We start from the raw sequence: 15701 nt of genomic DNA on the forward strand, positions 1-15701 counted from the left end.
AGAGCAGACAAATTTTATTATTAATCCCTTTCTCCTCTTGATATCTGTGAGTGGCCACAACCAGCACAGATGACAGGCTGGATCCTGTAATTCTTATTTTCTGACAAGGGAGATATTCCACATTCAGTTCACAGTGCTTTGTATTTTCATTTTTAAGTATACCTCTGGGATGAGTAGAGTTTGTAAGCCTTTGATACAACGTACCTCAGTACAACTACTGGGTTGACCACTTTGTGAAGCACCCCCGAACTATTAAACCGTGAAATAATCCGAGAGATTCCAGACTCATGCTCTCATGTCACGTCAGCTATAGTAGTGGGTAGAAACTGCCACAGAAGGGAAGAGGGTAAAGAGGACTTAAACCTAACACCAGCAGCCTGTGCTGCATACTATACAAGGAGAAGAAAGAAATTACTAATTACCTGGGTTGAAATCCCAAAGCACTCATTGACTTCAGTAAGGTAGGATTTCACCATGGATGAAAAGAAGGGAGGAACCGGGCTAAGGGAAAGGGCAAATGCTGAACCTGACAACTCTGACTCCGACCAGGAAAAGGAAAGACATCTATTAGCAGCGCCCTAAAGTAAACAGGGCAGGTTTTTTTTTGAGCACATTTATAAATCCATATACCTAATAAATTGACTTCTTTTGGTCTTGGTTGTAGCTTGTTTTGAGTTTTAAGGTATTGAATGCTCATTCAAGCGAATGTTTCCTTAAGGAAGGAGGAATTCATATTGTGCTAAGTGAGTCTTATAGGTCATATTGTTCTTGCTACATAAGAGCAAACATTTTTACAACATTTCCACAAAATATTTTAATAAACTGAATTCTAGACTGTCAGGAAAAAGAAAAGAATAAAAATTTTCTTGCTATCAATGTGTGCTAATCTGCAAAAGATCTTCCACTGCCACAGATCTTATTGTCATAGATCCTTTTTTTATTATTATTCAAATACTAGCACGTTTAAGGTAATGGACTTTTAAAACATCAATGTTAAAACACATCCATTGATCTAATAAACGGTATCACATTATTTGCCTTACCCATTATATAACACAGGCAGAAAGCACCCATTCAAATGCAGCATGCAAGCACGCATTCTAGAGAAATGCCTTGGAGGAACACACAACCATACCCATTGCTGTGAAGCAACATAAACAACAAAACTCATTGCTAAAAGGAAGCTTCTAAGGGATTGCTATTTTTCTGAAGAACTTGAAGGAACCAAAATAAATACCATAGATACCTCATGATAGATAACAATTAACCTTTTGTGTAAGGAAGAAAAAAGAGGTCTCATTTGAAAAGAAAAGGAGGACTGAGATGAGACTGACCAGAAGATCAGAAAGGGTCAATCTGCAAAACCATCTCATCCACATCAACCTCACAGTTGAATAAAGGAACAGACGGTGTCAAATCCAAAGGTTTAGAAGCGTAGCCAAAGCCTTATGCATTTGACCAGTTTGGTATTCATTTCAAAGGCAACAGGACCCCCACCAACCACAAACGCAGTTAAAACCAAAGCTCCAGACAATTTGACACAGAAGTTTGACAAGTTGAAGATGAATTTAATGCACACACACTATGTAGAGATGGTAGATTATACACACACACCTACAAAGACAACTCCGTTACACATTTTATCTGTGAAAGATGAGACACATATTTGATAGTTATAATATGTGTTTAGAAAGAAAAAGACTTTCATGAGCTTCAAATGTTCTAATTCTTCTGAAAGACATTTTGCCTAATAAGAATGAACTAATGAAAGCCCAGAAGTTTGCTCCCTGAAAAAATATTCATAGGCTTCCAGTTGTGTTTTGCAATATATGTTTTTTCCCATTTAGCACATCATGCTTAGAGATACTGCATTTAATAATACAATCTGCTGAGGATGAAAAGCACTTGCTTTGCTAATAAAAAAGCTGGTTATAGAAAATGCAAGTTTGGCAGTGAAGCTTCCAAGAAAAAAAAAAACGCAGCCTCAAAAACATCTGCAGCATTTAAGTGTATACATTACAGTTTGTCAGATGGTCTTCTGTAATTTAAGTATTTTAGGAACTAATCAAAATATTTTTTCTTGAAAACTGGATGAACCCATTATTTTTTAACTTTACCTCTAACCATGATAAAATGTGAGAAAAACAATAAAGGCATTATTTAACAGGGAGACTAACATGCTTGCTGGATTTTCCTGTTTCTTTTTTACCCCCAAGAATGAACCTCAAAAAGAGTCAAGCTTTCTGCAATATAATTTAGACTCTTTGAAGTGCTAATACACACAAACATTTACAGGGGCTGTAAATAGGAATAATAATATATTTTTGCACAGTGTCTGGCACAATAGTATTCACAAGGGGCTTCAAACTGATGGGCTTTACTACATCGACACAGAATTGCATCTAAGAGAAACACCACACTAGTTAAGGTTAAGAGAAATCAGCTCCACAAAGCCTTAATCCATCTCCTTATAGTTATCAATGATATAGACACAAAACATTGCTATTGAAATAGCATCGAACTGGAATAAACTGGGAAGCTGGGGTGCAAATGGACCGTAGGAAAAACATGCAAGAACAAGCATCAGGAAAGTTTGTTGCAGAGAGACATGAAGAAGGACCAGACCTTTCTGATCAATTTGTTATTATTCAGTCTTTTCTGTGGCTTAAGGGGTAGCTTGAGTGCCCAATCTGGCACCTTCAATGAAGGACAAGGACAAAGAAAGAGAAACCTCCAAAGTTAAAATCAACTGGATCCCTTGACCTTTTACAGAAATTGTGCCTCATGGATGATATTGAATAATGTACATGATTGTCTGCTTTATTTCAGATAACGTGCTGTGCTGTTATTACAAACTTTTTGGTCATAATGCCAAAAAAGAACACATTACAGAAAGTGTCTTCTCAAAAGACTTGTACGTTTCCATCAGTGCTTATCACACCAAGAAAAATCAGGTTACTGAAGTGAAAAAAATCAAGGCTAATTCCTAGTCATGTTTCTCCACCATCAACGGCCAGGAAGGTTACTTTACAAGATAGTCATAGAAAAGTGTTCACAGAAATCTGCATTTTTTGTAAGATTAAGTAATTCACATACCCAAATAAAAGAAGTCACTGTTTTGATATGCTGACTAACATTGCTGTTCTGATGTAAATCTGACTACTGATGATAGAATGCCATTCCATATTCATTTAAATCTGCTCTTCCAGACAAACCATTGCTTGTTAATATTTGAAATGTTTGACAAAGGAAAACAAAAGAAAAGATCCTAAAAGCTTATTAGAAAAGTAGCCAAAACCAATGTAACAACAGTACTAGAGGCCAGGCTCTGCTCCCACTTAGCTCCATGTGTATCAAAGCAATTCTACTGTATTCACTTGAAATATGCTCACTTTGCACCAGCAAAACCAGGTTTGCAACCTGGCACTTTATCTTGATAAAACAACAACCTTGGAAACTTTTCCTGCTACTCGTTTCTGTTTTCATCAGTATTAACACAGAAGGTATGAAGGTGGAATGTTAGTTACTTACAAAGCTTTGTTCACAGTCTTGCCAGTTCTGTGTTTACTGTCATATTCTAAAGCTAGGGGGGAGGACTTTTTATATTCCTCCTCCTTCCATGTGTTAGTCTAGGAAAAAGAATCTGCCTAAAATCATCACTTCATTTTTCAATGTCTCTCACACTGGCTGTTTCTTTGCATACAAATTTGAATTCCTCTTCAGCTGAAGATTTGCAGACAGCACAAGGCAACAAATTCCACACACCTGAGTCCTTTCACATCTTTCTTCTATGTTGCAATCTGTATCTGATACCATGGAATAGTTCTTCCTTATTCTAACAACATGAAAATTTGAGAGGTTGCTGAATGCAGTATTCTAGCCATAATCTAAAGGTAGGCTACTACAATTTGATCACTTTTACATCTCTCAAATAAAACCACATTAGAGAGACAAATCATCAAGGTAGAATTTGAGCCATCAATGAGAGTGTGATAAGAAGCAGGTAAATACAGCTGCAGGTTCCACAACCACCTTTTCATACTTTTCTGAGTCTCCAAGCACTTTGCTATTTTATATCACATGATCGTCCTTCCTGTAAGGCTAAATAGTCTTCTTTTTATTAACTATAATTTTATGTCTCCCCTATACTCACCTATGGGAAATCAGTAAATCACTGCAAAGACTTCTGCAACTGATTACAGTACAATAAACTGACCAAGCAGTATACCATAAATCAACCTGATAGATTCATGTCCAGCCACCTAAACTATCTGATTCTTTCTTTGATTCACCCCCCTCTTTTCCAGTATTTCATTTCTCAGACTAAACCTAATCTCTCAGTTAATGAACCAGAAAGAATTTCTGATATGGACTAGTCAATGGCGAAAAAGTACATTAGAAAGTACTGACATCTACATGAGATTCCTAGTACTCCTCAAAAATATACAAGTGTTCAGAAATCTACCAGACAGAGAAGCAAGAACGTTGTCCTGTAATAGTATAACATGTATTTTCAGTAGCTAAAGGCAAGGGAAAGGCTGCCTCTCTGAAATGCTGCCTGTGTTACACTGCAAAATATCTACATGCAATTCAGTAATGTACTTTGATAAATAATGTACTTACAGCACAAACAGATGAAAAGAACTGAAAAAAATCCTTCTATGTTCATTTTCATGAATGTATTTTTACAGTGTCTTCATAATTCCTACTGCAATAATCCTGACACATAAAATGAAGCATAAGACTACTTTGTACCTTGAGATAAGGCAAAAGATAAGATACACCTTCAAAAGACAAACATGAAAATTACATGAAAATCCACTGAGAGCTGTGGCCTTGATTCTGATGAACATAAACCTTATTCAGAAGTCACACTGAACACTATTACATTCAAGTCAGCATGCCATTTCATACATATATTTCCTAAAGAGCATTCCATTGAAGCTATATGCAAAATTTATTCCATTTTGACAGAGCATCTGTTCTTAAAATAGCTCACTAAAAACTAACATTCAGTGTTCAGAAAATAAAGACAGTAAGAAAGCAGGTTTCCCCCAAAGATACAATTTCAGAGCAGTGAAGTCTGTTGAGGGCTGAATCTGAATTATCATCAGATGGACAAAAGCAGGAAGCAAGTTATGATACTGTTTACCAGACAAGATGTGTAAATGCTGATGAACATGAATAAAAATTAAAATATTCCTTCTGACCTTACAGGGGCCAAGACTCCCTCTCTCCAAAGTTACTGCATACCGAAGTAATAGCTGCTCTTCATTTAGTCAAGATCAAACGTTTCTCAAAGCATGTTCAGTAACTTCTAACATAATCTTATTCCACACAAAAGGAAATTGGCTATTTGTGTGTTATCCAAGGAAGGCTGAGTAATTCACTGTGGTAGGAAAGACCTCTAAAAATAAGTCACCTCTCAGCAGATTCACTCCCTTCCTGTCTGGGCTTCAATAACTTTGCAACTGCGTGAAAGGACAAAACTTGAGGATGAACTACAGAGAACTTCTGTAACAATAACACTGCTCAAATACATCCATTTTGCTCCCGGTCTGTCTAAAAGAATCCAACTGTTGGAGGGTGGAGCGAGACAGTTATCCATCAGGATGTGCGTGACTAAAGATCCTTGGGTGTAGCCTTCTGCTTTTATGTTTATTTTTGGATGCATCTTCCCTTGTGGTTTAAACCAGCTTTGGGGCAAGGTAGATAGTACCACGCTAACTCGGTGATGTTAAAGAGGGAAAGCAAGTTCTTGTCAATGCAAACAGTACCTTTTCCTACACATTCTTGGAGTACCATGGAAGTCTTATAATAGCGGTGAATTACTTTCTTCATGGTTGTTAGTGATCCTCAGAGATGAAGACCAGGGACAATTGGTGCACAAAGATATGACACCAGTGATTCCCATAACCTCCTAGAGCTTCTTCATCAGGGGACAGTGTTCAGCTGTGTGAAAGCCTAACCACAGATTTTATCACCTCCAATCTGCTCTAGAAGCTTGGGGATAGAAAACAAGTCTCCAAGGATGAGTAAGCTAAGTTCAACAGATGTTCCTGAACAGGATGCTACTTCAACGGATACAGTCATTAGAGAAAAGACTGGGCCATTTTAACTGGTAATTGCTGTTATCAGGATGATATTATTTGTTTTGACTGGCATTCCCTGACTGTTAAAGAGGGAAATAGTAGAAAATCATTCAGTGAGCCCTTTACAGAAAATGTGGTTTGCGTATTACAGAAAGCAGCTTATTATGCTTTTGATAAAGAATATCCTATCTTTTCCTCAAAAAGTATTAAAATTTATAAAATTGACAGAAGAAAAGTGATAATTCTTTTAGAAGTAGCAGTCTCTTTCTTTCAGATACAGACACAACTGTAATTGTACTCAAAGAAATCACTTGCTATATTTCGTGCATTAAATGTGTTAATAAGCCACATCTGGTCTGTGAAACATGCCAATACCATCGTTTCTTAGAGCAATACAGCTAAAACTGAAAAGCTTAGTTTCCCATTTTAAAAAACGCAGAAAAGTCTGTAAATCCACAATACAGTTATAGAGATTCTGAGAATTCCTTCTGAAGTTCTAAAAAAATAAGTATATCTTTCTCTCAAAATATAGTTTTATAACTTATACTAAAAGCTTCATAAGCGATATGAACGCAGATTTACTTGTCTTCCAAAGAACAGCCTAGATTTGTGATAGCAAAAAACATTTCTTGTGTCAACTTAATCAGTAGGCCTCAGTGTAAACAAATTTTTAGTATAAAAGAAGATAGTTCATAGCCCTTAGTCCCATAATTTAGGGTTATTTGCACAATAAATGAATGTCAATACTGAATCAATGTATACAGGTTCATTTTCCAATATTATATACACCACCTAAAAATCAAACAATTTAAAAAATTGTGTTTTCAGAATTTATATGCACTGTTCTGGTATGCCAAAAATCTGTGATCAACAGTTTTCATTTGTTCTTTCCCTCAAATAAAGGGAAATTTTGTGGAACAAAAAATAAACAAAAGAAACACCCTTAATCATATATTAGATGTATTTTTTGCACTTTTATTAAAATCATAAAAATCATAATTCCTAAAAGTAGTAACCATTTTAAGAATTACAGCTCTACTTGCTTATTTAGGTTGATCTGTAGTACTACAGTACTATATTTATTCAGAATTATTCAGCAATTTCTTTATGGAGAAACTACTTTTTCTGGAATTAAATTATATGGACTTTGTCAAAGCAAGTATGTATGAATCTCTGCATAAGGCACGCTGAACAACATACAATTCATAACATAAAATCTTCCCTGAAGAAAAAGATTTACTTTTGAGATGATAATAAGGATAAAAACATACTACTGCCACTGCTCGTATTGCTAGTATGTTTGGGAGTGAATTATCTTAAATATTTTTTCTGCCTGTTGTAAATACACTCCATTTATCATACCTGAGGTGCAGTTTATGTAGACTTTAGGATTAGTAGATTACAAGGAGACAAAAATTACCTTGAAAAGAAAAAAAAGTGAATGACTTCATTCTACCTCAGACTAACCAACAAAGCTATTTTTGTTAGGATAATTTTGCATTCTCACTAAGAGCCTGAAAGAAACCACACCAAAATATATGAAAGAGTACACTGCAAAACAAAAAGCAAAGCAGCACCAAAAACTAAACTGTGGTCTGTGACCGACACCTGCAGCACCTGTGACATGCTCTACTACAAAATTTCATAAAATCTGAAATATACCAAGTGTGTGCTAAAGCTCCCTGTGAAAGCATCCAATACTTTCAGCATGTGACCTTTGTATTACCATCATCTAAAAATTCAGCAAAATAAACAAAATTATTAGAAGTAACAGTGTATTAGTTATTAAAGAGCAAATAACATAGGCATTTCTGTTTTAAAAAAATAAGTATACTTTAAAATTCTAAATTTTAAAGATGGGAACTTAGCCTCTACTCTCCCAATATTTCTGATAGGAGACCGACAATCTCTGAATTGTTCATATACAAATTCATATACATATCAGAAAGAGCTTTGCTAATACCACTTCAAAGTGAATTTAAAGGAATTTTTTTTAATTATTATTTTTTTTTAATTATTATTTATTTTTTATTTGAAAAATCTACAGTTGGATTTATTATCCTACATTGTGAGCTTCTAAAGCACTACCTACATTAAAAATTTCTGACCACTGGCAAAAGTTGCATATGTTAAAACAGATTAAACTACTTGCATATTTAATCTTGTAATGCCACGGTGAAAAATCATAACGTAGCCTCTGCAAAAATAAAAGTATGAACTACAGAAAAATATTGCATTGTAAATTCCTTCAAATTTGGCATGTGACTGTACTAGTATTTTTTTTTTTTACCTGCAGATATTGACAAAAAAAAGTACAAATTGTAGCTACACAGCTCACAGAATAAATCTGATATTGTCACTCAATGGCAAGCATGTTTCATGAATGCATCCATCTTTCACGGGTAAGTCATGCTGCAACATTAACTATGTTCAAGGCAACACATTTGCAGATAGGTGATACTAGTCAGTCAGTGTAGCTAGTTGCGAGTTTGATTTTCTTTCTGATAGCATTACTTTAGTACCACTTTACGACGGTTACTTGGAGTATAATATTTCTTTTTCCTCAGGAAAAGAGAAAATGGATATAGATATATCTATATTTAGCATCACTAGATTTGCAAATTCAGGACACTGTTCTACCATCCGACAGTTCTATGCAACACCTAAATTTGTGCTGCTGCCACTTAACCAAGCTGGCAGTACAAGTACCATACAGTGCAGGCCAGGCCAACAGGGTGCCTTCTAATACCCTGAACACTTTCCAGACAAGCGCAATGCTTACAAAAATACAAACTAATTGAAGTCCAGTAACTTAGCATGGTAGCATATTAATGGAGTCTTCTCTACACAAATACCAAAGTACACACAGACTATGGGATGAAGAATCTCAGCCGTATGTTCTCCAGAAAGGAAAGTTTTAAGGGAATTCACATGTTACCAGTAACTTATTTTAAATGATCTTTGTCCATCTGCTAATTTCAAACCCCTTACAGCTGCTGCTGAGACAGAGTAAATGAGAGTAATTTAAAACTTCAGAGTATTGTAAAGGTAAACTCTCCGGGTAAATGCATGCAACAAAAGCAAGTTTGAGGGTAAAACAGCAGCACCTGCAGTATACAGGTGAAATTTCTGGTGGAATTTATATAAGTTACTTCATTAGAAGAAATAAAGTAGAAGAAGCCTGCAAGAAAGCAATACAGAAGTATGGAATCATGGAGAATATGAATCACTAGAAAGAAGTAAACAGACTTTCCTTTCTGTCCAAACTGATTAAAAAGAATTATTCCTTTGCTTAGGCTATAAATGAGCTTATATTTTGTTATTTTTTCTTATATAAACTGCAAATAAACCTGAATTTACCTCCCAAAGTGCTTTGAAGTCCTTCTGCTCAATTCGAAGGAGCTCGCTGTATTCTCTGGTAACAATGGTAGCATGGCGAGGAGTGTTATCCAGAATGGACTCTCCAAAGGCAGTTCCTATTCCCAAAGTGCATATTGTTACAGCATCCTTTAATTAAAAAGGAAAGGACATGTTAAGTATTCCAGCATTTCTTATAAGAGTCTTTATGTCACATTTGCTAATGGTACTACCTTAAGATTCTTTGGCAATTTTCTTTTTAAAAAAATTAAGAGTACCAAAACCAAAGGAAATAAACAAAAGCCCACAATATGCTGATTAACAGCAAATGAAGCCTCAGTGCGGAAGCAAGTGACCATCATTCAGATTAGACCTATCTTGCTGCAAAGCAGAGGGCACAAGAGTCACCCTCACCTTTGGAAGAGAGTTATGACCTCTGTTGATCTATAAAGACTGCTGTAATGATGAAATCCATTAGAAATGTCAGAGGTGATCAGAAGATAACTAGCATTAGAAAAGCAATCTTGGAATATAAATTTCTGCCCTATATAAGTTATCCTCATCAAAAAGAAAATCTGAGTGTTACGTTCTCTTAGTAAACTTAATTTTCAGTTATAATATTCTCTCGTATTTATAATGTATTTGTCCATTGACTAAAAAAAAAATTAAGTTAATTTCACATAATTCAGATATTTCACATAAACTTTTAACTCCAAAACAACCTGGAATAAGTCTAGATTAATTGTGATGGTCCCTAGCATGCAGTACAGTACACTTCAAAAAGGTCTATATGAACACATGCCATTAATGTGATGGAAAAGATGTCTGATTCAAACCCTGTTGGCCAGGAACTCCTCTTTGACAGTTCCAATACAACTTATGAGCTACAGCAGAAATAAATAAGTAAATAAATAGACTGATAGAAATTAAGTATCTTGCTGAATCAAGATTTTTAGATTCATGTCCTATTTTAGACTTACAAGTTGCTATGCTCCTGAGCAGTGGCTTGTATCTCAACATTTACTTAAATCTCTTTCTAAGCTGGACCTTAACTGATCATCTTCTGAGTAAATTAAAAATAAAAATAATAACAGTACTAAAAATTTACACAGAAGTGAGTTACAGTTTACTAAGGAAATTATATGTGCACACAGACAAATGCATAAACATATAAAAACACATGCTAATTTTACTTGACACATTAGAAACATAGTTTAGTTTAATTCTAAAATGTAAGATTCGTAAAAAGGCTACAAAAATAAAGGAAAACTTTGTCATCCCATCCACTCCTTCCTTGTGGCTGATAATCCAGGAGAGATGCATGAACATATTTCAGCATCATTTTCTGTGTTTAAAATCACATTGTTTTCCTTTCTTGCATCTAATAAGTGGTAATAGGCAAATGTTATTAAGATCAAGTTAGTAGCTTTATAATTGCATTACAAAGACAAATGCCCATAATAGTCCAGTTCCCTGAACCATAGAAAATTGCCTTTGCATAGATATTACCATATAAAACTATGTGTTCAGGAAAACAAAATCAATTACATTTTAGAGAAGATCTAGGAAGAATTTACCAACTGTCAGAAATACACTTGCAAGGAAGACAAATATGTACAGGCACTGTTTGAAAAAAGAATATTTGGGAATGAGCGCCCAAGAAATGTTTGTCTCTACAAACAGCCTACAATACAGGCCATACACTAAAATGGTGCTTTAAGAAGCTTTGCATTCAGACCTGAACCACTATATGCATGCTACTTTACTCAAAACTGCACTCAAAGGATCTACAAAGAAAACGTCTCTACTGCTCATGTCAAATTTGATCTCCAGGTCTCCAATATATTATACTCAACTTTATTTAGAAAGTTCAGATAAAAGATCTCTATTTAGGGCTGAATAACCAAACAGTCTAGCAGAAAAAAGAAACCTTTCCATTAGGTGGATTATAAGCAATAATTACATCTTTGAACTTCTTTCTCACTCCTTTTCCCCTTGCTCCCCCAAAGAAACTCTGTAGAAACTCTTCACTTTTTTGATCCTTTACAACCTTAGAGAATATATTTTTAAAAACAGAATAGAGAAGAAAAGCAGAGGAAAGGTGTTAGTAAAGGAACCACTTTCTAAGGGAAAGTCTGATGAGGCAGCTGTTCAGCCTTAGAAATAAATTAACATTGTGGGGTATTAGGTCAAGGAGATGGAATGGTCCTAACTATCTTCATTAAAGAAAAGTCCAGGCTTCTATCAAGTGAAAGTTTTTTCTCTTTTTTTTATTTTTTTCTTTCCTCCCCCAGCCATCATTGCTCTCCACATAGACGTAGTTTCTCAGCTACCTAAGGAGCAAGCCCATCTACCTTCTTCAAGACTTCAGAGCCCTATCTTCTCTCTGCCCTCAATTTATACATCTCCAGCCTCCTAGGGAATCAGGTGTGCATTTCCTATTATGCCTGTTAACCTTACACTCAAGAATCTCCTGCTGTTCAATGTAGACTTCAGGAGGATTGCTGGCAGCTCAAAACTCAGTTTGCTGTTCCCCTCTGCCATCCCAGAAGCAGCAGGGGGTTCTAGCTGCTGGTAACCAGCTAAAATCCACACAGCTATTTAAAAGGCAGTATTAAAGACTTAAAATAGAAGAGATTGTTTCCATTGCTATCTGTCCTCTGAACACACTATAGGAATGGTAGCATTCAAATCAGACTGTTTGTGCATTCAGTTGCACTGCCTGTCAGTGACAGATGAGACACATGCAGTGAAAGAGTTGTTAAATCCCCCCCCTCTCCCCCAATCAATCTAAAACATTATTGAATTTGTCACAGCAAACTATGGATAAGAATCAGAAATTCAAGGTTCTGCACTATTCCTTCCCCCATCATAAGAGACATCCCTGCGTGCTCCTCCCTGACTTGTGACACTATTTTCCAACCTGGCATACAGAATTTTTGTGCTCTGGGTGAACAAAGGCATGGTGTCAGAGAGAAAATAAGAAAATATGAAAGAAATTCCTTTTTTAGGAAGAAAGAGATTGGGTATTTTTCTTTGATATTTAAGTTTATTCAACATTTTAAGTTATAAAATTATTAAAATATTATATAAATATATAAATTATTTATTTTTATTATTTATTATATAAAATTATTAGAATATTTACGTTTATTCGATATTTTGAATAAGGGAGTTGATGAGTCTGCTTTACTTTTATTTCATCATTTTCCCATACTTTGCACCTTCATCTCACTTCTGCATCTGTGTCCCTCAAGGACTCCATACCATCTCCATTATCAATTAAAAATCTGCAAAAGATGGCATTTTGGAAATTTGTGTACTATTGCTTTGACACAGCTCAGCTTGTCCTTAGCAAAAATTTCCTTTCATAACAGAGAAACCAAAGGATCCATGTGAAAGTAAATTCTCTCTTCTATGAAGTGATTTTCTTGCTCCATTACCTCCACTGGAATATGTTTCAGTCATCATTCAGAAAGGAAATCCTTATCAAACTACTTTTAAAGATAACACAGCAATATCCTTCCACGCTAGAATTGCAGTTTGACAACATATGTTAGGCCATCGTCTTTACAAAAGACAAGGTGATCTACTTAAAGGAGACATTACACTCCAAGAAAGATTGTGAACAAGTTCTCTTCTGGTTCCTAATTAAAATATTTACAGATCAGATTAACTATACTATAATAGCATTAATTATTTCCATACTTTCGCATCTGATTCTGTAAAAGGTACCTGTAATGTCTTGGCCTTTTTCCTAGGTATCTGGCAGACAGAAGTGAAATGATTTTTCTATATTAAATCTACATAAGCTAAGTTCAAAATCAAAATTAATATAACTATGCCCCTGGAGAGCTCAGCATGGGCTAACACACCCGACTTCTCAACTATGTACATTTGTCCTCCTAATCTGTGTTACAGCAGGTAGAGCAGTTCTCATGCTCAAAACAAACAATTTAAGGCTAGCTTGAACATATTTGCACTACACTACAGACTACAATATAAACCTGCCTCAGCTTCACATAGGCTGTCCCTGAAATAATAGCAATAGCAATGTTACACTTATGTTCAGAAAACAGCATTGCAAGGACTCTCCTCTTTAAATTTCTTCCCTTGTTTCCACTTCATCTTATCACATACCTCCTTTATCCTCTGCTGGAAACATCCAGGAAATTCTTTCCTTTCTTACGTGGACACTTGTATCTCTTTCTTCGTGGTCAATTTTTCTAGCAATACCAACTTGTTTGGCTTTTGATCCTCAGTCCTCTGCATTTTCCTACAACTGACACTGCTGTTCTACCCAATCACCCACAGCTCCTCCTTTAAAGCTTTACTTAAAAAGGCTAATTGCTTGTAAAGTCAATTTGGTTCAATTTGGTCTGTTTTTAAAACCTGATTAGCTAAAAAAAATAAAAATAAAAAAAAATCACCACCAAACACAGATAACCAGCAATGGCTCCTAACACACACTGGCAGACTACAGAAAAACTGTAGAATAAATTACTATTTTTAAATATTAATTTAAAATAAATTTAAATATTACTATTACTAAAAGGATCTTTGCCTTTCTTCTCCTCATTCCTTCCGATTTTATCAGACAGGAACATAAATCTTAATCATCTGGGGTAAAAGGCTCTGAATCTAATCCAGTGAAACACGATGCTGCAGAATCTGGCAAAGATGTCACACTGATACTTTTGTTATGCATTTATTCCCAGCTTTATACTGAGACATTACTGACACTCATCCATCAGAACCTGTTCATTTTCAAAATAGAATTCAAAAACTAAACACAGATGAGAAAAGTTGACTGTATTTTTAAGACAACACCAAACTAGGTATGTCTCAAAAAGGAACTTCTATTACTATATATCTTGGTTGTAATGATGGGTGGATAACATTGCCAAATAAAAAATAAATTCAGAATCTGTCCATAACTGAGGGTAAAAACCTCTTTCTAAACAGAAATAGGCTGCTAAATCTGTTTATTTTGAAGGGTACTTACTAAATCCTTATGTAACTTCTAAGTAGGATATTTATCAGGGTATTTTTTACAAACATCTTGAGGCAAGACCAAACAGTTCATTACACTTACCTCTGCACTTCCTAGTATGACACTACCTTGGAAAAAAAAAAAAACAGAAAAGCACAAACCCATGCCCTCTTCAGTCTCTTCTTGACTGTTGAACAGCCCGAAAATTCATAAATAATTTGTACAGAAAGCAGACCAGCCACCAGTCAGGATGGGTAATCCTGTCAGATCTCTGTATTGTAATTGTGCTGTCCTGTGTTAATGGCAAACGAAATTACTGTCATGATCATCAGCAGCTAAAATATTTTACTGCCTCAGTGAAACAAAAATAACCCTAATAGGTCTGGTCAAATGCTTTAAAATAGTTATATAGTAAATAGTTCGATATGATTTTCAAACTAGTCATTTCAGTATTAAACAGTGCCTGCACTCAGTTTGTTATATATTCTAACACTGCCCTCTTGTGACATAATACAGGTTTGCAATCAGTCAAAAAGGGGTTTTCCAAACCAAGATGAGAGTTTATCTATGAGACCCTAAATATGTATGTTTATTGTAACATTTTAAACATTACATGGAATAGTCCCTCCTATTGTAACAGAAAATCATAGGTAATGTTTACATTTCTGTTTATATGAATTTTCAGCTTGGTCCTCATCAGTATTACTAACATTTCCTGTAAATAATCACAGGTATCTGCATGAGTAAGCTAATGTGCAGCAAGAATTTTTATGAATTTATACTTCACTAGCTACGCTGGAGTCTTGATCCATTAGCACATTTAGATCTAATTTCCAGTGCAAGACATGTAACTGTATGCCTCTGCAGGAGCACAGGCCTTCAAGACTCTTAGTAAGCACGAAATACACAATACTTTACTGTACTTTCAGTGCAAGAAAGCAACCAAGCTCCAAATGTGACTCCATAAAGAATTAGTACATAGTAGCTGCCGCATAATACATTTATTCCCAGGCTCACTGAAATGCAAGTTCCCTAGGTAGCCAGACAAACACCTAGCAAAAGAGGGACTAATATTATATTTTTAATCGATAGAATTGATTTACCATATTTACATTAACACTATACTCATCATCATACAATCACAGGATAATTCAAGCTGCAAGAAAACTTAAGAGGTCATCAACTACAACCTCCTTTAAGTATTAAAAAATTATTAGTCATGTCTAAACACTTTTTAACCAATAGGAATTTAAATACAA

General features: G+C 35.2%; 1 protein-coding gene across 4 annotated transcripts in view; it reads right to left on the minus strand.

Moving 5' to 3' along the window:
• RAPGEF4 (Rap guanine nucleotide exchange factor 4) overlaps positions 1-15701 on the minus strand; it is a 152604-nt gene that overhangs the window by 121137 nt on the left and 15766 nt on the right. For all 4 annotated transcript variants that reach the window (XM_040561348.1, XM_040561346.1, XM_040561345.1 and 1 more), the window contains one exon: positions 9453-9599. In XM_040561348.1, coding sequence (XP_040417282.1) covers positions 9453-9599 — 147 coding nt within the window. The remainder of the gene's footprint in view (positions 1-9452; positions 9600-15701) is intronic.

This window comes from Cygnus olor, chromosome 6 (genome assembly GCF_009769625.2).
Source record: "Cygnus olor isolate bCygOlo1 chromosome 6, bCygOlo1.pri.v2, whole genome shotgun sequence".
NCBI classification, from domain to species: Eukaryota; Metazoa; Chordata; class Aves; order Anseriformes; family Anatidae; genus Cygnus; species Cygnus olor.